We start from the raw sequence: 22,721 nt of genomic DNA, 5'->3' as shown, positions 1-22,721 counted from the left end.
AACCAGTCAACATAATGAAGTGGTGAAGATCACCGCTGTTGTAGTCAGACAGCCTTGAGTTGGTATCTCGGTTTTCCATTTGCTGTCTGTGCTACTTAAATCAATTAAGTGATGGAATGGTGGCAAGTTTACCTTTGGAGTGTACGAGGCATGTGTTTATGGAGACAGTAGAATCTATCATTATAATAAGACTGGGAGCAAATATTGGCTATTAAATAGTTCATGGTGCTTTCCCAATGGGTCAGGAATGAGTTGATCCCATTTACAGTTTAACATGGGCAAAATTTCCAAAAAGATAACCAGAATGCACACTGAAAGTGTGGCAGACTATTTCAACAGGTGCCGTTCTCGAAACTGAGATAAAAAGGTGTTATAAAGCAATGGATCAGGCTGGGTGGCCATTTCTGAAGTTTGGACTCTGGAAGGTTAAAATCCACCACGCCTGTCTACGCCTGGGTCATACAGTTTTTGTAGGTATCCAATTTGGGAATACCGACGGGCGGATTCCCCTTTTCTGCTTGGAAACTACGGTTTCTAAGACACGTCTTAAAGTGACTCTTGGAAGAAAGAAACTCGCCCGAATTCTCGGAAGACCGGCACCCTCCCAGAGCTCTGCGGGCCCTTGCCCGGAGCAAGATGGCGCTTTCCCTCCTCGCTTCTCGGGGATGGAGAGCTCCTTAACGAGAATCACTCACTTGGAGGCCACCCTTGCCCTTACCCAAGATGGTGAGTCGCGCAAACTCACCGTTTCCAGGTTTCAACATGGCTTCCCGGACCCGCGGCACCGGAGGTTAATCTCAGGAACCCAGTGGAACTCTCGCGGAAGTAGCGTAAACGGAAGTTGTTGCGTAACGCGATTCCCCGCCTCCACGTTCCGCCCCCGTGCTCACGCCGCGCCCCCGGCTGGGCGGTGAGCAGAGCCAAGATGGCGGCGGAGTTGGAGTACGAGTCTGTTCTGTGTGTGAAGCCCGACGTCAGCGTCTACCGGATTCCGCCCCGGGCCTCCAACCGCGGTTACAGGTACTAACCCCGAGGTACTGCGGCACGCGCGTACCCGGTTGGGGCTGACACTTTGCTCCTCAGTAGCACGCTGCCCGTCCCTACCACTGCCAACTCTGGGTTGTCACCTTGCTAGGCTCCCCACCTGGGTTGTTGTCACTCTGTCCTCCTGCTCTTCCCCCACTCTGGACTGCTGTCATCCTTGTTTCCGCCGCTTAAAAAAATGACCATCCTGCATCCTTCCACCCCTCCTCCCCCGGATCCCTCTGGGTTACCCCTCTGCTCTCCATCCGTTTCCAGTCGTGTCTGCTCCATCGCCAGTCACCTTTCCTTCGCTCTTCCCTGCGTCCTTTAGCTTGTCACCCTCATCTTCCCCTCGCTGTCTGTCCCCGCCCCCCATTTCCAGTACCTCGTGCGTGTTTGTGGGTAATCATTGTGTCGTTGGCCCCTCTCTGGATGAGCTAATTTGTCTTTTGTGCTGTTCCGTCTTGTCACCAAATCTTATCATCCACCGTATGGTTTTTCCTTTCCGGTCTTTTGCCAGTGGGCAAAGGTTATGATCGTAAGTTTTCCAATGGTTGTCCACTCTGTCTCTTTTCAGTGTTTTCTTGGTGCTACTATAGTATTTTCAATCTTTCTTCCCTACCTCCTTCTCTCCACTTCGCCTATAGCTTTTACTTCCAGAGTTAACGCAGCATTTTCACTGGAGGGCTGACTAACCACCTTGTAATCCAATGACTGGGAGGGTCTGAGTATGCTGTCGGAAGTCATCAAGTCATGTAGTCCAAAGAGTTCACATGTAATTCACTGGATTGCATGTTAAAAAATATGAGTATGAGCCCTCGCAATTTTATAGCTGTATGATTTGAGAAAAATCTCTTAGCCTCTCCAAGCCTCAGTTTTCTCATCTGTAAAATAGAAAAAAAAAAAGGTAATAAAACCCGCTCTAGCTACGTACCTTGTAGAAGTTTCTAGAGGGTTAAATGAAATCATATAATAAATGTGAAAAAGAATTTAAGATAAATTTCCTAAAAAGAATTTAGGAAAACAGTAAAGCAGTATATAAACATGAGATACTGTTTTGATTTCTCTCTCTGACTCACATCACCATCATGATTTTCCTCTTGGCATTTCTTACTACCTCGGCTGAAAAGTTATCCTCTCCCTGTGTCCAGTGTTTTGCCTCCTTATCAGGGGTTCATTCATCATGAATCAGTATCTTTCTGCTTGCTGACCTGTGCACTAGACCCTGTGGGTTGTACCTTTTGGTAATTTCAAGCTTTCAATCAGACCCCAAATTGACCATGAATAAGACTCTACATGCTTTTTGATGGTAGTCACAGGTGCTAACATGTGTGCGTCAGTAGAGAGCTCTCCTTCTTTGGTGAGCCCTCCTTGACCCTCCATTCTGGCCTAGGTGTGCTCTTGGTGCTTCCATGGCACCTGAGCTTGTCTCTATCACAGAGCTCTTCCTTCTGCATTCTCATTGATTGTTTGGTCTCCCAGTTCTCCAGACGAGACTGTGAACAACTTGAGGTCTTTTTAAACTTTATATTCCTAGGGTCTAGCACAGTTTCTGGTACATAGTGGAGACTCTGTAAATGTTGACTGAAAGAAATTAGTAGATTACACTTAAATTAGCATTGATTGAACTGTGAAATAAGGTAAAATAGCTCATGACCTCCAACTTTACGCGTTGAGACTTCCTAAGGGATATGATACACGTTGAAGTGAGGTTCTGTTCTTTTTCTTCTACTGCAAGCTTTTTAAAAGCTTGAAGCTTCTCTCACCCGTCTGCTTTCTCTGTCTTCGCTTCTGGTTTATCCTTTATCCTTATGTCAATTAACTGCATTGAGCCATCAAAGCAATTTCTTAATTTTCCTCTTTTACCCTTTTTCTTGTTGTCATTCTGTGTTTTCCATGCTTATTATTGACATCTTATCCTACAAGAGGCTTTTTACATCAACCACTCTTAGTCAGTGAAGAGAGCAGAACTGAGTTTGAATTGTGATTCTCATTTATTTGCTGTGTTACCTTTGGCAAGTCACTTAACTCTTTTCAACTTTAGTTTCCCCATTTATAGAAATGGATATAATATTACTTATTTTGTGAGATCCTCTCAATTTTCACAAGAATGGGCATAATGCCTGGAACAGGTGCTTGATAAATATTACTTTTCTCCCTTTTTGTCTGTGTCCATTTTACATTATAAGCCTGATTTGTTCTCCAGGCTGCCATTAAAGGAAAAACTGGACTTTGTAGGAAGCAGGAGAAATGCTTTCTTTGAGTGACTAGTAAGATGAGAGGGAATGATTGACTTTGATTCACCTAGCATAAGCTGTTACTTCCCAGACTTGCACTGACCAGACTTACGGAATTTAGGTTGATGCAAAACTTATAAATGATTAGAAAATGGTTTCCCAAGCTATAAAACTTTTTAAAATTCATCATTACCCTCCTCCTCAGCTAAATCAGTATTAAACCCTATAGTGTGGTTTAATGTAATGAAAAGAATGCTGGACTTTGAAGTTAGGGATTGTTACTTAGTGTGTTATTTTCTATTTCTTCATTTAGAGAGAGGTGGTAGACTTTTCATGCCTATTCCATATGGCTGCTATAAGATTTATTGCCAAGGTAGATGAAAATTTGTGAGGTTGGTTTAGAAGATCAGTAAAACCAAGAGTTCCTTAGGCTAGGTCAGGGGAGTGGGAGAGGAGGTAAGGCTCAGGGCTGAGGGATACTGCTGCCATGAGTATCCATTCATTTACTGAGGATTTGTTAAATATTGTCCACCAGACACACAAATAAGCTTAGGAACCTGTCCAAAGAAGCGTGTCTCGTAGGCTTGTTCCTAATATTTTCAGTAGCCCATTTACACTATGTCTAGCTCATGGCGGTATAGTGGAATAAGTAATGACTCATTAAAAAAATTTCATAGACAAGGACCTCTAGAGCTTGCTCTAGTCTGGATCAGATTCAGGTACTTGAGGGTCTTTGAGGCGGGACATCAAGAGAGAAGGGCGCGACAAAGATTTTATCTTGTAAATCCTATTCAGAACTTGTCCTAATTTAAATTTTCATTTCTTCCTTTCCACCATTTGCTTACCATCTTGTGAAAATTATTTTAATTCAGATATACTTTATTGTTACCTTCCTAACCTGCAAGTATTAGTCTTTAGGTTCTCAAGGGATGAGTTATTTTATTTTATTGTTTTTTAGGGATGAGTTATTAATAACTTTTATTTGCCCTCCCTTTTCCACACTGCTGGCAAAACAAACTCACAAATACAATGTTTTGTAAAATTGTTTCATGTTTAAATAATATCTTAGATTTCATTCAGATTCATTTATAACACAGAACATACGGATTCAGTGTTTGTACTGTTTCCATGGACATTGTATCTCTAATCCACATGTCCTTCCTGAAGTGCAGATTCATATATTCAAACGCATACTCTGTATCTCCTCTTGAAAATCTGTAAGACATCTCAGACTCAGCATAGCCAGAACTGAACTCCTGATCTTTCTTCCCAGACTTGCTCTACTTGTAGCCTTCCTCATCTCAATTATTGGCAATTCCTCTGTTCAGGCTAAAAACCTTGGAGGCATCCTTGATTTTATCTTTGATGTCTGTCTTTCCCTTCTACCTCAAATCCATTCCATTAGAAAATCCTGCTGCCTTACTTTAAGTATATCCACAGTCTAGCCACTTCTGCTCCTTTCTCTTCCTAGTCACCATTGTGACTCTCCTAGATTAGCACAGTAGTCTCTTAACTAATCCCCCTGCTTCAGTGTTCATATTGCTGCATCTCTGCTATGATGGCAAAGTAGTCCTTTTAAATTAAAAGGGAGATCATGGATCATGTCACACCTCTTCTTTTTTTTTTTTTTTTTGGCGGTACGCGGGCCTCTCACTGCTGTGGCCTCTCCCGTTGCGGAGCACAGGCTCCGGACGTGCAGGCTCAGCGGCCATGGCTCACGGGCCCAGCCGCTCCGCGGCATGTGGGATCTTCCCGGACCGGGGCACGAACCCGTGTCCCCTGCATTGACAGGCGGACTCTCAACCACTGCGCCACCAGGGAAGTCCCTTCCTTCACACCTTTGCTCGCATTTCACCTTGTTAATAAGGCCTGCCTTATTAACCTTGACCACCCTTTTGAATGCTGCAACCTGTTCATTCTCCCACGACCCTCCCAATCTCCCTTTTCTGCCTCTGCATTTTCTTTTCTTTCTTTCTTTTTTTTTTTTTTTGCGGTACGCGGGCCTCTCACTGTTGTGGCCTCTCCCGTTGCGGAGCACAGGCTCCGGACGCACAGGCTCAGCGGCCATGGCTCACGGGCCCAGCCGCTCCGTGGCATGTGGGATCCTCCTGGACCGGGGCACGAACCCGTGTCCCCTGCATCGGCAGGCGAACTCTCAACCACTGCGCCACAAGGGAAGCCCTGCATTTTCTTTTTACCGTAGCAGTTATCACCTTCTGAGATGTTAATTATTTTACTTATTTATTGCTTCTTTTTTATTATCTATCTTCTGTTAGAATGAAAGCTTCATGACGGCTTTAAATTTGGTTCCCTCTTGTATCCCAAGTACCTAGAACAGTACCTGCAACTTAATATACACTCTGTAAATATTGGTTGAATTCAGTGAAAGGTAATATGTTTAGGGATTTGGGAGGCTTCTGTACCTAATATATTTCACTTAGTAGACCTTGTTGTTCCCTGATCAGCAAAACACTATTATATAAAATACCATCTACGGTACTATATAAAATAGTGTCATTGTGATAAATTTTTAAATTGCTTTTTTTTTTGTACTTCTTACTTTTATTGATGCTTTTTGGACTTAAGTAGTAACATTTCTTCTATTTGCTTTGGACTGTGTGTAACATGAGGCATCTGTATAGAGAGAATCATGAGTTAGTCTTTTGATTATTTAATACGTAGAAAGAGTAAGCAATTCAGAAGAGGGAAATAGAAATATGGCAAATGATTCTGCGTAGGTTTTTAGTGTATTAAAGACGTGGACCCGAGGCCTGAGGCTTCTCCATTTTCCTATCCTAGGGCATCTGACTGGAAATTAGATCAACCTGATTGGACTGGTCGTCTCCGAATCACTTCAAAAGGGAAGATTGCTTATATCAAACTTGAGGATAAAGTTTCAGGTAATCTGTGCTGGTGACTCTCTAACATATTAAGGATATTGGTTTGGTGTTCTTTTATAAATACCTTCAAATTGGGGACTGGCATGGAAATACTTGTTAATTGAGTTTTAAATTTTGCTTCCTTTGCTCAAAGAAGTCTTTTCCTTACCTGTCAGGGGAGCTCTTTGCTCAAGCACCAGTAGAACAATATCCTGGTATTGCTGTGGAGACAGTGACAGATTCCAGCCGCTACTTTGTAATCCGGATCCAGGATGGTACTGGTAAGGGATCAGGGATTTTGAATGGGTTGAGATTAGGAAAATAGTTAATGCACTTCAACAGAAGTGTGCCCCAATGCATTTATCTTACTTCAGTTTACTACATTTTTCCTCCCCTTTGTCCAGAGTTAACTCTAGTTGCTGAAGGAGAAGGATTAACATGTTTGTAATAGATATGAGCACAGGTTTCAAGATGTGGTTATTAAAAGTAGACATAAATAAATCAAAATGTTTATCTAACCAAAGAATTGACACATATTGCCTGTTCATTGTTGTGGTGGTTTTTTGTGGGACTGTCTTACATCATCTGTGTTTATGGCAATCATCTTTTCTCCAATCAGAGGCTGGCAAATTTTTTCTGTAAATACACAGATAATAAATATTTTAGGTTTTGTGGGCCAAATGATCTCTTGCAACTACTCAGTTCTGTTGATGTAATGTGAACGCTGCCATGGGTGGTGTGTAAACAAACTGGTGTGCCTTTGTTCCAGTGGAACTTTATTTACAGGAACAAGCTCTGGCAGCATTTGGCCCATGGGCTGCATGCAGTTTGCTGATCCCTGGTCCAGGAGAAAATATTTCACATTCACAGATGTTATCTAGTTAGGGTAAATATGACATTGATATTTTCATTGGATAGAGTTTGCGCTAAGGGATACTTCCTGTTCTGAAGATTCCTGTCTTTTTCACAGGGCGTAGTGCTTTCATTGGCATTGGCTTCTCAGATCGGGGTGATGCCTTTGACTTTAATGTCTCTTTGCAAGATCACTTCAAGTGAGTGAAGCCTGTCTTTATTTACCAGGTTAAATGTTTGGGGAGTACTGCTCCTCAGCTGAGTGGGCACTATCTCTTTTACCTCCTGGTTTCTTTACTTGGTAAACTAGTTCACGTGAATATAAATCTTCCCATTCACTCTGTTTTCTTACATTATATTTGTATCTATTCTATCCTTTCCTTATAGCTAGAATATGTTTTTAATCCCTTGTACAGTGGTTTGAGATGGGGCTTTTGTTTATGCCTCTGGGGAATTTGCCCTTGCTTTTAGGTGGCTGAGGGAGGCATAACAGTAGCAGCAGGGCTGTCTGTGAGCTATGTGGGGAGTTATGTGCCAGTGTTGTTACTCCATGTAGCTGACATGTTTTGTGCCTGTTGCAGTATTTCTTCAGCCCGTTCGATTTTGGCTCAGCTGTGGTAGACAGCACCGTGCACACTGTCGGCTTCCTACCTCAAGGGCAGGCTTTTCTGCCTTAGGACTTCCTGAAATTGTGGAAGGCTACCCAGTTAGCAAGGGGGGCAACCTGGAAGGACTGAGGGATTAACACCCCCTCAGGGGCCGCCCTCAACCGTGGGGGATGGGAATTGGTGGCTGAGTGCCCTCTTTTGGAGGGACAAGTTTAATATGCATTTTGAATGGTTCCTCAGCGGTATTGAACCCCAGTTGCCCTCTCTTGGCTTTTCTTCCTTTCCTTTCTCACATCTCATGTTCCCTTACTCTACTTTCTGGAATCATGTTTCACATAAATTAGCTACACTCAAATTTGTGTGTCAGACTCCGCTTTCAGGGAATCCCAATTAAAATAACTTACTCTTTTACTGAAGGTGGGTAAAGCAGGAATCTGAGATTTCCAAAGAATCTCAGGAAATGGATAATCGTCCCAAGTTGGATCTGGGCTTCAAGGAGGGGCAGACCATCAAGTTGAGTATTGGGGTGAGTATGGTTCCCCCCACCCCTCCTTGTATTTCCATAAGCCTGTGACTTATTCTTTTTCTTTCTCTCACTCTGCTGCTTTTTTTTCTTTTGTAGAACATCACAACCAAGAAAGGAGGTGCTTCTAGGCCCAAGACTACAGCGGCTGGGGGCCTAAGCTTACTCCCACCCCCGCCTGGAGGCAGAGTCACAATTCCCCCACCGTCCTCCTCAGTTGCCATCAGCAATCATGTCACTCCACCGCCCGTACCAAAATCCAGTCATGGAGGTACTGATGCAGGTAACTGTCTCTAGCACTTCAACCTTGAGAAATCATATCTTAGGGTTTAACTGGGTAACACCTGTTTGCCAAGGAGAGTGTTGATGGTTTTGCTGTTAAATGGCACTTGACACTGACAAGGTGATTCTGGAAACCTCTAGCAAGGCATTGAAGATTTTTAGTGAGCTGAGAGTCATGGTTCTGGGTGGTTCTTTGGCCGAAAATGAGTAGAAATTGAGAAGACTGTTTCCTTCATTGTACCTTGGTGAAAGAGATGCTAGTGGGCCTGAGAGTCAGATGGGACAAGATTTTGGTCATGGCTCTGCTACTTTTTATCTGAATGTGTTGGCTAACATTATTTAATTTCTCTGAGTCTCAGTATCCTTACCTGTAAAATGGAGATGTAAAACTACCCTAAGACTGTGAGGGTGAAATGATGTGGTGGCACCTAGCCCAGTTCTTGGAATATAGTAGCCACTCAGTGAATGTCACTTCTTAATCCGTTTCATTTCTTCACAAGGGCCATGAGAGGAAATGAGACGACATCTGTGTTTATAAGTACATTTTCGTTTTTCTTTACTGTCTGGTGGGAAAAAAGAATAGATATAGTTACTTCCATTTAAAGGATGACAAATTAGAACTTGGGAAGGAATTTTCCTAAGATTAGAGAACCTAGTATTAGAATCTGGGAGTTTTAAGTTATATCATTAATTAGTTAATTATAATTTAATACAATTTAAGTTTTAAATTATATCATTAATCATTTGTAATTGATTGCTAAGAGCAAACCTTCTCCTTCTGGAATTTTTGAGGTAAAAGTGGTTACAGGCTACTTCTTTTGGTAAGTGTTGCCAGAAGGCACTAAGGATAGTATCTAAGGTTTATTTATTTTTATTTTTTAAAATTAAATTTGGTAATTGTAGATTCACATGCAGTTGTAAAAAATAATACAAAGGAATCCCACATACCCTTTACCCAGTTACCCTCAACATTTTGCAAAATTGACACCATCTCCTCATCTTACTTAGATTTCGTCTGTTTTTTTTTTTTTTGGCTGCATTGGGTCTTTGTCGCTGTGCATGGGCTTTCTCCAGTTGCGGCGAGTGGGGGCCACTCCTCATTGCAATGTGTGGGCTTCTCATTGCGGTGCCCTCTCTTGTTGCGGAGCATGGGCTCTAGGCACGCAGGTTTCAGTAGTTGTGGCTTGCAGGCTCTAGAGTGCAGACTTAGCAGTTGTGGCGCACGGGCCTAGTTGCTCCGCGGCACGTGGGATCTTCCCGGACCAGGGCTCGAACCCATGTCTCCTGCATTGGCAGGTGGATTCTCAACCACTGCGCCACCAGGGAAGTCCAGATTTTGTCATTTTTACGTATTCTCATTTGTGTGTGCAGTTGACCCTTGAACAGTGCAGGGCTCAGGTGCACTGACCACTTCCTCCCTGCTCACCCGCGCCCCCCCCCCATGCAGTCAGAAATCTGTGTATAACTTCATAGTTGTCCCTCCGTATCTGCGGTTCCGAATCTGCAGATTCAGCCAACCACAGATCACGTCGTACTATAGTGAGTGTTCTTTGAAAAAAAATCCCTGCGTAAGTGGACTCATGCAGTTCAGACCCATGTGGTTCAAGGGTTGGCTGTAGTTCTGTGCAGTTTTATCATGTGTCGGTTCCTGGATCCACCACCGTGGTCAGGATACTGAACAGTTCCACCACGACAAGGATCCCTTGTGTCGCCCTTTATAGCCACACCTCTTTGCCTCTCCCCACGATCCCTAACCCTCAGCAATCAGTCACTAATCTGTTCTCCATCTCTAATTTTGTCACTTCAGGAATGTTACATAAATGGAACCATATAGTATATAACCTTTGGGATTGACCTTTCCCACTCAGGATGATTCCCTTGAGAGTCATCAAGTTGTATATATCAACAGTTTGTTCCTGTTTATTGCTGAGTAGTATTCCATGGTATGGATGTACCACAGTATGTTTAATCATCACCCATGGAAAAGCATCTGGGTCGTTTCCAGTTTTTGGCTGTTACAAAGTCACTGTGAACATTTACGTATAGGTTTTTGTGAGAACATAAGTTTTTGTTTCTAAAATTTTTATTATGTTTCCCCTTTTCTTATTTCTTCTCTTACCTTGTATTCAGATATCCTTTTAGATTTGGATTCTCCTGCTCCTGTAACGACACCAGCACCAGCTCCAGTTTCTGCAAGCAATGACTTGTGGGGTGACTTTAGCACTGCATCCAGGTATTAGCATAGGGAAACCAGCGTACTCTCAACCAGGGTATCGATGATGTGTGTACAGTCAAATGAAGTCTCTGATCTGGGAAGGCAGGGTGTTTGTAGGTCATAGAGTCTTCAGCAGGAATTCTAGGTAAGCAGGTATAGGAGTGCTGGGGATGGTGGGTAGCAAAGCTGTAGCGTGAAGCTTGAGTGGAATATCTCAGGCCTTAATAAGAATTGCTGTGGAGTATAGTTTCAGGAACTCTGGGCAGAAATTTCTTACTGTTAGGGCTGGAGTCCCTATCCTAATATGCCTTTGGCTATCTCTCTGCTCTGTCTTGCAGCTCTGTTCCAAACCAGGCACCACAGCCATCCAACTGGGTCCAGTTCTGAGGAGCACGGCAGGATGTTAAGGACAGACTTGAAGAATCAAAATGACCTTGAGGGCACCCATCTGTGAGGGGAGCTCGGAACCCCTTCCCTCCCCAGAACCAAAATTACTGAACGGTTGTTTTCATAGCTTCTCCATTGCGTTCAGGCTGGTGTGTCACTCCCCGGTGTTGTTCCTTGCTGTACAGCCAAGAAAGTATTCTTATCTCCTGTTCACTGTCAGGGCAGGGGAATAGTGAGTCTTATGATACTTGTGGCTATTGCAGGGCTCTAAAGGCCAGGGTCTCTTTGGTGGGGAAATAACCTCCAACATCTGTAAAATTTTCTCCATCTTTAAATTCTTTAACTTCTTTCAGAATCATCTCATGACCCTTGTGTGCCTCTTTGTGAAGCTCTGTTTAGCAATTTCAGGGGAGACAAAACCCTCAGAACTTCCTTTTCCATTAACTGAAGACTCTAAAAATGGACAGACTGATCACAGTGTTTACAGATTCAGAATTTTGATAGGGGTAGGTGTGAAGAAAGACCTGTTTCCTGGGTCTCTGCTATATATCCTCCCTCAGGCTTGTCTTATTCAGTGAACATCCAGTGCTGGGTGCAGCCCCCTGACCCTCTAGTGCGTTTGCATGTGTCCTCCTGTGGCAAGAGGGTTGTGTTGGTGGCGCCCCACTCTCCTTTCGTTGACAGTGCAGCATCTCTGATCAGCGGGTGTCTCTTGGGTGAAGGAGGTTCAAGGGACTATGTTTCCCTACTTATTTTCTAGAGAAGCAGTTACTTTCTTGCAGCTCCATCTAGTTGCTGCATTTGAAGCACAGCGTTACTTTGTAATGGCCCCATTATTTGTCCTAAAGTTAAAGAGTTTAGAGTTTTTAACCTAATTTGTAGAGCAGAGAGGTTGAAAGCACTTAACTCTTGTTCAGTACCCACATTGCCTTGCTGCCTGGGTATCTGGCTCCTTTTCATACACAGTTATTTTTTCAGTCCACCAGCTCTTCAACAGAAAGCTGCTATTACATGTACCATCGTTTATGAAGCAAGCTAGAGAGCCATGACTTTAGCTGTGGTAGGTTTTGCCCAAACGCCGGCTGCAATACCCATCACCAGGAGTATCTCAGAAGCAAGTTGCCCCCCACCACTTCCCCTCTCTCTGCCCACCATTCCTTTTACAATGCTGTGAAGGGGTCCCGCTCTTAGATGAACTGGCACCAGCTATTTTGTCTGCTAAGGGGCAATTCTGAGAGTGAAACGGAAGGATCTCACTTCTTCCCTTAGCACCTATTTGGATGGTACCGTCTGGCTGAAGGGAGTCCTTATATATAGTTTCAAAATAGATTCTCTCTCTTGGATTTCCTTCTTGACTCTTTTTAACTTTGGGTCCATTTTTTTTTTTTTTTTTTCATTGCTTCCCGTTCCAGGCAGCTCTATTCTTGCAGAGCCATGACAGGACATTTAAAAATTCCAATAGAAAACACTAAAAAGAAAGCCTATAGAATCACTAGTGACTAACTGCTGGGAGCCTATTTTCTCAATCTTCCTCTATGTTGTGTTCTTTGTATTCTCAAGATGATAATATATTATGTATTTGAATTGCTGAAGAATTGAAAATGAAGTTTCAGATATATGTATATAGAGCATATGTATGCTGTATTGGTGCAATAATGGTAATTAAAAATACGGAAAGAGGTAGTGTCTCTTTTATCTTTCTATTTGCCTGTTTCATTATCTTTTTAATTTAATTGACCCAATATAGGTGGCCAGTAGGTAATAAAAGGACATTTTATATCTATTACTCATTTTCAAGAAATGGAGGTTTTAAGAAGTTAAGGCTAGACCTCTGTCCTCATGTTTCTAAACACACAGAGTCTCCTTGTCGAGATCATTTGTATTTATTATTTATTTACTGGTACAGTTAATTTCATTTGCTTCAAATTATCTTTGTGATCTAGGCCACCTTTCATATCCCAGAACTATGGTCAGCATAAATGAAGGGAATCAACGCATGAGATAGAACTAAAGTGAGAGTCATAGACTTTGGAAGCCAGAAGGATCTTGGAGTTCTCATTCAGTGATTGTCACAGGAGATGAATCAGAATGATACGGGTACTTCTTTTTTTTTTCTCTCTCTTTTTTTGTTTTCAATTTAAAATAACATACTGCTCTCTCCAGAGATTCTGATACACCTCCCCCATTCGCCCTCCCAGGGAAGGGCTTGGATGGCTTCCCCAACCACGGCCTTTCTTATCATTACTGAGGTTGTGAGGCACTATCATGGATAAACTTGTATCCTAAACTGCAGGGGGGTTTTTTGGGTAGAAGATGCAGATGATAATTTTTCCAGCTCAACCCCCTTGGTTAGACATTGACATCTGCCTTCACGGTTGTCATGTGAGCTTATTACTCCTCACTTCCTCCATTCTGATAACCTTCTAGGTAGTTGGCTTGCCTCCAGCTTTCTCAGCCCTAGTTCAGCTTACGTGTTGACACCAGAATAACCTTCCTGAAACCAAACCCTGCTCATGCCCTTTCCTCCCCTACTCATTGGTTACCTTTAATAATTTTCCTTTGCTTACAGATTAAAGTCCAAAGTACCATTTCATCCTCAGCTCTCAGTTTTCCCTTTCACTCAGTCAGCTCCCGCACACTAGTCATTCTGCAGATGCCATCAGCAGCATGGGCATTGAGTGCTTGCGATTCCCTCTGCCTGGAATTCCTTCCCTTCTCTACCTGCCTGGTGAAATCCTTCCCATCCTGGAAAGTGCTGCTTTGTGAAACGTTACTTATCCCCTCAGTCTGAAAGGTGATCTCCCTTGTTATTGGGGGTTGCTGTTGAAATTCTCACTGGTTTGTGAGCTCTTTGATATAAGGACCATGTCTTCATTTTTATCTACTCAGTATTTTCCTTATGCCGTAAATATATACTTGTTGAATTAACAGTGATTTCAGTGAAGAGGGACCAGAAATCAGAAAGTTGGGTTTTTCCTTTTTTCACTCATTCTCATTTTGATTGTTCCTAGCTACAGGACATAAGTATTCCTTATATGCTTTGTTATAGTTGCAGAAGGTCTCATTTATATGCTCCAGGGTCAGTTAATATTTGGGCCCAAGAAAGTAGCATTGAAGACAAATTTTACTTTGGTACATAGACGCTATGGCCTGGGAAAAGGAAAACTGGATATCATGTCGCGCAGCTGCTGATAAATCTGGTAGCTTAGTGTCTGATCTCAGTTATCAGAACTGGCTAAGATTGCACTTGGTTATATTTAGCTTTTTCTTGGCTTTTAAAAAAAATCATTTCTGTTATTGCCTCTTAACTGTACATGAGGAAAATACACATGGTTTGTGACTAGAACTCATACTCAGGAGCTCCCCATCCATCACATATTCTCTTGAGAAAGAAAGGAAAAAGGAAGAGGATTACATTTACTTGCAAGTCCCTTCAGCCTGGGGAATGTATAGGCTTGGTATGGTTTTCACAGCAACCATGGTTGAAACCATGTCGTGTGACGTTTATTTCAGAATGAAAATTGTCATTTTCAGTCCCTTTTTGAAAGTTACTAAGATATGGGGGTGGTGTGTTTTTTAAAAAGCTCTAGTATACTAAAGTCTACGTCTCAGGAGTGAAATAATTGTCCTTTGAGACCTCATGTTCTGCCCTATCAATCTAAGACTAGCGTCATCCCCTCAGTTACACACAATGATGCATTAAGACCGACCATGAAGGTTGCTGTTTGCTTTTTAGTATTTTCTTTTGTCTTACGTGTGTTCTGCCACTGCACCTAACAGTAAAAAAATGTCTTTGAGGCAATTTCTGTGAACGCTTTAACTAGCTGCATAGCAGCATGGGACCACTAGAGGACGGGCTCCCCCTAGCAACTCTAGCACAGTGGTAGCAAATACTGCTCAGATTTCCTGGTGGCAGGGGAGACACCTAAAGACATGAATGAAGACTGTCAAGGGACATTTCATCTATGGAGTCTAAACATGTACCTGATCCGAAGTTTGTTGGGAATGTAGAAAAACAGCTGTTTGGGTAGGTGGAAAATGAAGAACAGAATAATACTTTCTTCAGACTTTAATACTTAAATAAATCTTTGAATAGGGAATACACTTACTGAGTTTAATGACCCCCCCTTCCCCAGTCCCACCAAAATAGGTGATTAATGGGAAGTAAAGAGGAGTGGTTATGAGCATGAATTTGGAAAGAGACAGACTGCCTTGGCACAAGAGTTTACTCTGCCACTTACTGGCTTTTTGACCTTGGATAAATTAACCCTTATTTGCCTTGGTTTCCTCATATGCAAAATGAAGATAATAGTTCCTACTTTATAGAGTTATTGTCAGAATAAAATAAAAATTTAAAGTGCTTAGAACAAAGCCTGGCATATGGTAAATTCTCTGTTAGTACTGCTTCTACTACTGCTGCTTGGCTGGCTATCCTAATTCTGCCTATTAGGATTGCAATAACATGGTAAGAATAAGGGCAAAATGATGAGATCCTTTCCTTTTTAAAAAAAAATTAATTTTTATGGGGATATAATTGACATATAACATTGTAAATGTTTAGGTATACAAAATGTGATACATTTATTGCAGTAATCGGAGTGTTAGCTAACACTTCTGTCATGTAATTGTCATTTCTTTTTTGTGGTGAGAGCAACTCAGATCTAATCTCTTAGCAACTTGGAAGTTTGTAATATAATATTGTCTATACAGGCATACCTCATTTTATTGAACTTTGCTTTATTACACTTCGCAGATACTATGCTTTTTACAAATTGAAGGTTTGTAGCAACACTTCATCGAGGAAATCTATCAGTGCCATTTTTCAATAGCATTTGCTCACTTTGTGTCTCTGTGTCATGTTCTGGTAATTCTCACAATATTTCAAACCTTTTCATCATTATATTTGTTATGGTGATCTGTGATCAGTGATTTTTTTTTTTTTTTTTTTTTTTTGTGGTACGCGGGCCTCTCACCGCCATGGCCTCTCCCGTTGCGGAGCACCGGCTCCGGACGTGCAGGCTCAGCGGCCATGGCTCACGGGCCCAGCCGCTCCGCGGCATGTGGGATCTTCCCGGACCGGGGCATGAACCCGTGTCCCCTGCATCGGCAGGCGGACTCTCAACCACTGCGCCACCAGGGAAGCCCATCAGTGATCTTTGACGTTACTACTGTGACTTGCTGCAGGCTCAGATGATGGAAAACATTTTTTAGCAATAAAGTATTTTAAAATTAAGGTATGTATGTTGTTTTTCAAGGCATAATACTACTGCACACTTAATAGACTACAGTGTAGTATAGACATAACTTCTGTATGCCCTGGGAAACCAAAAATTTGTGTGACTTGCTTTATTGCAATATTCGCTTTATTCTGGTAGTCTAGAACTGGATCTGTGATTTCTCCAAGGTATGTCTATAACGACTGTACTATGCATTAGATCTCTAGAACTTATCTACTGGTTGAAAGTTTGCAACCTTAAACTGCATCGCCCCAATTCCTCCACCTCCTAGCCTCTGGTAACCACCAGTCTACTCTCTGTTTCTATGAGTTTGGCTTTTTTAGATTCCACATATAAGTGGTATCATAGAATATACTATTTGTCTTTCTCTGACTTTTCTCACCTCGCATAATAACCTCAAGGTCTCTCCACGTTATTGCAAATGGCAAGATTTCCTTCTTTCTTATGGCCAAATAACATTTTCTTGCATATGTATACCACATCTTCTTTATCCATTCATTGCAAATGGACCCTATGGTTGTTTCCATACCTTGCTATTGTGAATAATGCTGCAATAAACATGGGAGTGCATATATCTCTTCAATATCCTGTTTTCATTTCCTTTGGATATATACCCGGAAGTTGAATTGCTGGATCATATAGTAGTTCCCTTTTTAATCTTTTGAGGAAACTCTGTACTGTTTTCCATAGTGGCTGGACTAGTTTTCATTCCCTCCAAGAGTGTGCTAGGGTTCCCCTTGATCCACATCCTCACCAACACTTGTTATCTCTTCTTGTCTTCTTGGTGATAACCATTCTAATAGATGTGAGATGATATCTCACTGTGGTTTTGATTTGCATTTCCCTGATGATTAGTGATGTTGAGTGCGTTTGCGTGGGAATGGGTCCCAAGCATCATTCTTGCCAGCCTGGGCCCCAACCCCAGGACTCAGAACAGTGTGAATTAGAAATGGTTTCTTTGTGGTGTTGAGTCACACTGAGTCAGTCAACTGCTTGTGACTCTAAAAAAATGATCTTTTGGCTATTTGTATGTCTTCTTAAGAAAAATGTCCGTTTAGTTCCTCTGCACATTTGAAAAATTGGATTGTTTTTGTTATTGAGTTGTATGAGTTCTTTGTATATTTTGGATATTAACTTCTTATCAGATATATGGTTTGCAAATATTTTCTCTTATTCCGTAGGTTGTCTTTTCTTTCTTTCTTTGTTTTTTTGATTGTGTCTTTTGCTGTGCAGAAGCTTTTTAGTTTGATGTACTCCCACTTCCTGATTTTTGCTTTTGTAGCTTGTGCTTTTGGTGTGATATCTAAAAAATTGTGGCTAAGACCGATGTCAGGGAGCTTCCTCCATATGTTTTCTTCTAGGAATTTTATGGTATCACGTGTTAGTTTAAGTCTTTAATCTATTTTGAGTTAATTTTGGGGAGTGGTCTAAGATAGTGGTCCAATTTTATTTTTCTGCATGTGGTTATCCAGTTCTTGCAACACATAGTTTTGTTGAAAAGACTGTCCTTTCTCATTGAGTGTTCTTGGCTCCCTTGTCAAATATTAGTTGACTGTAAATGCAGGAGTTTATTTCTGCACCTCTATTTAGTTGCATTGATCTATGTGTCTCTTTTTCTTTTTTGCGGTATGCGGGCCTCTCACTGTTGTGGCCTCTCCTGTTGTGGAGCACAGGCTCCGAACGCACAGGCTCAGCGGCCATGGCTCATGGGCCCAGCCGCTCCGCGGCATGTGGGATCTTCCTGGACCGGGGCATGAACCCGTGTCCCCTGCACCGGCAGGCAGACTCTCAACCACTGCGCCACCAGGGAAGCCCTATGTGTCTCTTTTTATGCTAGTTTTTTAATGTTTTAATTATGATAGCTTTGTAGTATAATTTGAAATAAGGAAGTATGATGCCTCCGGCTTTGTTCTTTTTTCTCATGATTGCTTTGGTTATTACTTTTTTGTGGTCTTTTGTAGTTCCACACAAATCTTAGGATTATTTTTTCTATGTCTGTGAAAAATGCCATTGGAATTTTGATAGAGGTTATGTTGAATCTATAGCTGGCTTGAGTAGTATGGACATTTTAGCAATATTAATTATTCCTATCCATGAACACAGGATATATTTCCTTTTTTTTTTGTTTTTTTTTTTTGCTGTACGCGGGCCTCTCACTGCTGTGGCCTCTCCCGTTGCGGAGCACAGGTTCCGGACGCGCAGGCTCAGCGGCCATGGCTCACAGGCCCAGCTGCTCCGCGGCATGTGGGATCTTCCCAGACCGGGGCACGAACCCACGTCCCCTGCATTGGCAAGCGGACTCTGAACCACTGCGCCACCAGGGAAGCCCTCAGACAAATTTTTAACTTTTCAAAGACTTGGATATGTTATTTGTGAAGGTGGGAAGATAATAATACATACTTCATTTTGTGAATATTATGCAAGTTAACTTCTGTTCAGTACTTAAAACAGTGCCTGGCATATCAACAAATGTGAACTGTCATTGCTTTAGAGGTATTTTTTAAGTAGTGCTCCAAGGTTATTACAGTTAGCATGAGCTGGTACTCATATTCTCCCGGGTGTATTGCTTGGGTTATTTACATTAACTTTGTTTGACTGAAGGAATTTTTTAAATCTCTCTCCACAAACTCTCTGTAGCAGTCTAAATCTTTGTGTGTGTTTTTAAATAAAGTATTTCATTGTTTGATAAATCCCTGAAGTTATTTCCTACTTTGGAAACTATTGATATTGTCTATCTTCTTCATTAATGTGAAGGGCACATGGTTTTGAGCTGCCATAACTAGTCTGTAAAACAAGCCATATTTGTTTCATTCCCTTGTTTATAATGGCTGTCTTCATCAAAACGGAGTATTGAGTAAGATGCCTGTATTTAAATTTTCTAAACCAATATGAATCCTTCTTGGAAGCTAATTTTAAAATATCTTATGCTTGTTGTGCTTAATTGACAATCATTAAAATGGAGTTCGTTAGTCTGTAGTGAATACCTGTTGTCCTCCTTTAAATGCTGTACATATATACCTCTTTTCCAATGCATGCAGAGTCTATTCCTTCTTTCTAAAAGATGTACAGAGCTGCCCAGTGACTTGAGTATGCCATCGACTTGCTAATTTGAAATTTTATAGCATTGCATCAATTCATGGATTTTAAACATTATTCTTGGTTGTCTTTTAAAAATTTTTTTTTGCGGTACGCGGGCCTCTCACTGTTGTGGCCTCTCCCATTGCGGAGCACAGGCTCCGGACGCGCAGGCTCAGCGGCCATGGCTCACGGGCCCAGCCTCTCCGCGGCATGTGGGATCTTCCCGGACCGGGGCATGAACCCGTGTCCCCTGCATCGGCAGGCGGACTCTCAACCACTGCGCCACCAGGGAAGCCCAATTTTCAGGATTTTTAAAAAGGGAGGGACAGAATGACTGGTAATCCTGGTATTATTCTCATAAATGTTAGTTGGATATTAGGTAGTGAAATAGTTATGCAATCTGTTACAGATGACATACATGGTGTAACTAATTTTCCTTTCAGTTTTCACATGAGGGGTCACCTGGAATTGCTGTCTTGTGGGCTGGAGAGCCTTCCAGTCCAACTGCTGTTTTTAATGACAGCAAGACGTGGGCTCAGAGTGAAAGACACTGTATGGGGACAGGGGCTCATCTGGCCACCATCAGCACAGAAGCTGAGCAGGTATGTTGAGAGGCTTACATCCGTTTCTCTGCTGGTTTGAATCTCTTTGCAGAGAAAGAGGAATTTCTGTGCTCTGCTATGCATCTGTGCCTTTGCTTCATCTCTTCCAACTACCTGGAAAGACTTTTCTTCCTCTCTCATTTTTCTTCACATGGCCAAGTTCTTCTGGTCTTCCCAGATTTGATTCATGTGTTATTTTCTACAGAAAACTACCCTGACCACCTTCTCTGCTCCATCTTTCCTATTCTAGTTTGGAGATACTTCCGTGGTACTTTGTGCATCGTGTGACCATGGCACTTACTTCAGTGTTCCCATGAGTCCTACTTTGTAGAGGGCTGGAGCCATGCCTTAAGCATCTTTGCATCTCCAATGGCCTTTGCAGTGCTAGGCACACTTAGATAGGTCCTGATAAATATTTCATGAGTAAGTAAATGAATGGTTGATCAGGATTGAAATAGCTTCTCAGAATAGAGCACAGGAAAAATAATTCAGAAGTATGGTTGTCATTCTAAAAAAAAAAAAAATCTCAAGGTAAATTCAATTTGAACTGAAATTTATTTCCTCATGTAATATATTTCCATATATGTACGATACCATGACTCAGATTCTATTCTTGGTTAGTAGGGTTTCGTGGAGGATTCTGTTTCCATGGCTTTGCAACTATAGGTTCACCAGCTCCTGAATAAAATGGAGTTTAATGAAATACACAAACAATTGAAGAAGGTAATTTTAAAAATAAAAGTTCCTAGAAATCCAATCCTATTAAGTACTGCGCTAAGTGATTTGCAAGTTGATCTCACTTAATCTTCACAGTGACTCTATGAAATAGTGGAGTCATCCCTTTTGGAGTTGAGAAAACTGGGATTTGGTGAAATTAAAGCACTTGTTAACATTGTGGAATAAACGCCAGAGGGGGGATGTGAAAACAGATCTGATGCCAATGCTTTTGTGCTTAACTAGTACTTTATTTGACTTCTTTCCTCTGTTCCTAACATAACAGCTATCACCTGATAAAGGCAAATATACTTATAAAAATTCACATTTTTATGCAGAACGTTATCACTCAATTTTTGGATAGCGATTTTCATATTTCCTGGGACTTACAGATGAGAACCTTGAAAGCCAGTGGCATTGGGTGGACAAGACACCATTGAACCCACAGATGGTGTGAGTATACTGACTGGGGCTAAAGAGCTTTATAGGCAAAGGTGAGAAGAAGACAGCAAGCAGAATTTATTTTGGGGTGGAGTATACCAATGTAAGAAAGCTTACTCGGAATAGAGCATAGTGTGTTGAGTAACCTCTATACTAGTAGACACTACGCTTGTGTTGGACAGTGCAGCTCTAAATGTTTCACTAGGAACATTTTCTCTGCCTTGTCCTCTGGCCTCTACCATACACACCCAACATGTATAGACACACACACACACACACACACACACACACACACACACACACACACACACACACACACACACACACACACACACACACACACACACACACACACACACACACACACACACACACACACACACACTTACTTCAGATTCTGGCCCGAGGGTGAACCCAACAACTACCAGAAAGAAAAATGTGTTGTCTTTGTTAATGACAAAGACAAATGGGCCTGGAATGATTTTCCTTGTGACTTTCAGACAAGTAGCATTTGTAAGATACCTGGAGCAGCATTCAACAAGAAGCCTAGGAAGGGGTCCCTGTTATGAGGACAGAAAAGAAGAACCAATTAGACTAGGGAAGAATGTACATGCATCGTGGGAACAGAGAAAACATTCTCAGTCATAGAACATTATGGCCGTAGTTATTCTTGTTTAATTCATTCAAGATAATGTGCTTTTGTGTAGTGTTTTGGTGGAAAAAATCATATTTTTCTGTGAGAATCAATTTTCATTAACTTTGCTTTCTTGATAGTATTTCAAGGTATTTACTTTTCAGTTAGTGTGTATTGATTAACGTATCTAAGAGTAGCTTGAATGGTGAAATCTATAAGTCATTGTTTCCTCTGCTTCAATTCTTAGCTCTTCAAGTTCAAAGGTGGGATATTCCTACTGGTAGTGGTGTATCATTGTTTTTAACCCAAATATCACAAACTCTTTAAAGTTTTTAAGCAACATTTTTATTGTCTGATGCTTCATTTTTTTTTTTTAATTTATTTATTTATTCATTTATTTTTGGCTGCTTTGGGTCTTCATTGCTGCGCGCTGGCCCCCTATAGCTGCAGCGAGCCGGGGGCTACTCGTTGCTCTGCAGCATGTGGGATCCTCCCGGACCAGGGCTCGAACCCGCGTCCCCCGCACCGGCAGGCAGACTCCCAACCACCGCGCCACCAGGGAAGCCCCTGATGCTTCATTTTCAGACTTCTTAATAGTATGCCATTAGATTGAAATTCCACGAGCAAAATATTTTCTGAATAACAGAATAGAATATTTAGAATTATGGTATTGCCCAGGTAGAAAAAAAAGTCTATTTACCTTTTCAAAAATTTACTTCTTACTCCACTTTAAAAGTCTTCCCATAGTGGGGAGTCTCAAGCTGACTTAATTTCTTTTTGAGTGGAAAAGTCCATTACAGGCCACCTTTACCAAACTCCTTTACTTCTATAGCTATGGACACAAAACCCTTGGGAAGCCGAAGAGCTCACCTTCACATGTCTAGTGTATGACAGAAACAGGACTATGGCCCAGATCTACCTTTCATAGCAAGTGAAATGTGTTCCCTTTGGTATTATGGGAGAGTTACTGGAGGTGCTGTGGCCTCTTGGCTAAAAGGTAATAGTTCTT

At 41.8% G+C, this 22,721-nt stretch overlaps 2 protein-coding genes across 3 annotated transcripts; both read left to right on the top strand.

Moving 5' to 3' along the window:
* The first annotated feature begins 903 nt into the window (after positions 1-903).
* On the top strand, positions 904-18,889 carry NECAP1 (NECAP endocytosis associated 1). Of its 2 annotated transcripts, none has more exons than XM_082665502.1 (12): positions 904-1,020; positions 6,060-6,160; positions 6,316-6,420; positions 7,110-7,191; positions 8,017-8,125; positions 8,222-8,405; positions 10,535-10,637; positions 10,958-11,069; positions 11,985-12,066; positions 12,950-13,103; positions 15,760-16,240; positions 18,431-18,889. In XM_082665502.1, exons 1-8 carry the CDS (start codon positions 926-928, stop codon positions 11,004-11,006), a joined length of 828 nt encoding a protein of 275 aa, XP_082521628.1. In that variant the 5' UTR covers positions 904-925; the 3' UTR covers positions 11,007-11,069; positions 11,985-12,066; positions 12,950-13,103; positions 15,760-16,240; positions 18,431-18,889. The 2 variants fall into 2 exon arrangements, with proteins under 2 accessions (XP_082521628.1, XP_082521627.1); XM_082665501.1 differs by having other exon boundaries at positions 10,958-11,512.
* Positions 18,890-19,651: 762 nt separating this feature from the next.
* On the top strand, positions 19,652-22,124 carry LOC309829374 (C-type lectin domain family 4 member D-like; the record flags this gene model as incomplete). The annotated part of the gene is given in 6 exon segments (XM_082665224.1): positions 19,652-19,658; positions 19,777-19,828; positions 19,830-19,923; positions 20,976-20,997; positions 21,000-21,090; positions 21,473-22,124. Coding segments are annotated over 6 exon segments (441 nt in total). The 3' UTR covers positions 21,648-22,124.
* Positions 22,125-22,721: the final 597 nt, after the last annotated feature.

This window comes from Grampus griseus (genome assembly GCF_964374135.1).
Source record: "Grampus griseus genome assembly, chromosome: 11".
NCBI classification, from domain to species: domain Eukaryota; kingdom Metazoa; phylum Chordata; class Mammalia; order Artiodactyla; family Delphinidae; genus Grampus; species Grampus griseus.
The sequence above is the reverse complement of the archived record's forward strand: the minus strand, read 5'-3'. Positions and strand labels throughout refer to the sequence as shown.

Bases quoted from the DNA above. Each gene is read 5' to 3' on its own strand.
- NECAP1 (XM_082665502.1), top strand. From the start codon at position 926: ATGGCGGCGGAGTTGGAGTACGAGTCTGTTCTGTGTGTGAAGCCCGAC. The intron at 6,161-6,315 runs GTAATCTGTGCT...CTTACCTGTCAG, and splicing joins ACTTGAGGATAAAGTTTCAG to GGGAGCTCTTTGCTCAAGCA. The intron at 6,421-7,109 runs GTAAGGGATCAG...TCTTTTTCACAG, and splicing joins CCGGATCCAGGATGGTACTG to GGCGTAGTGCTTTCATTGGC.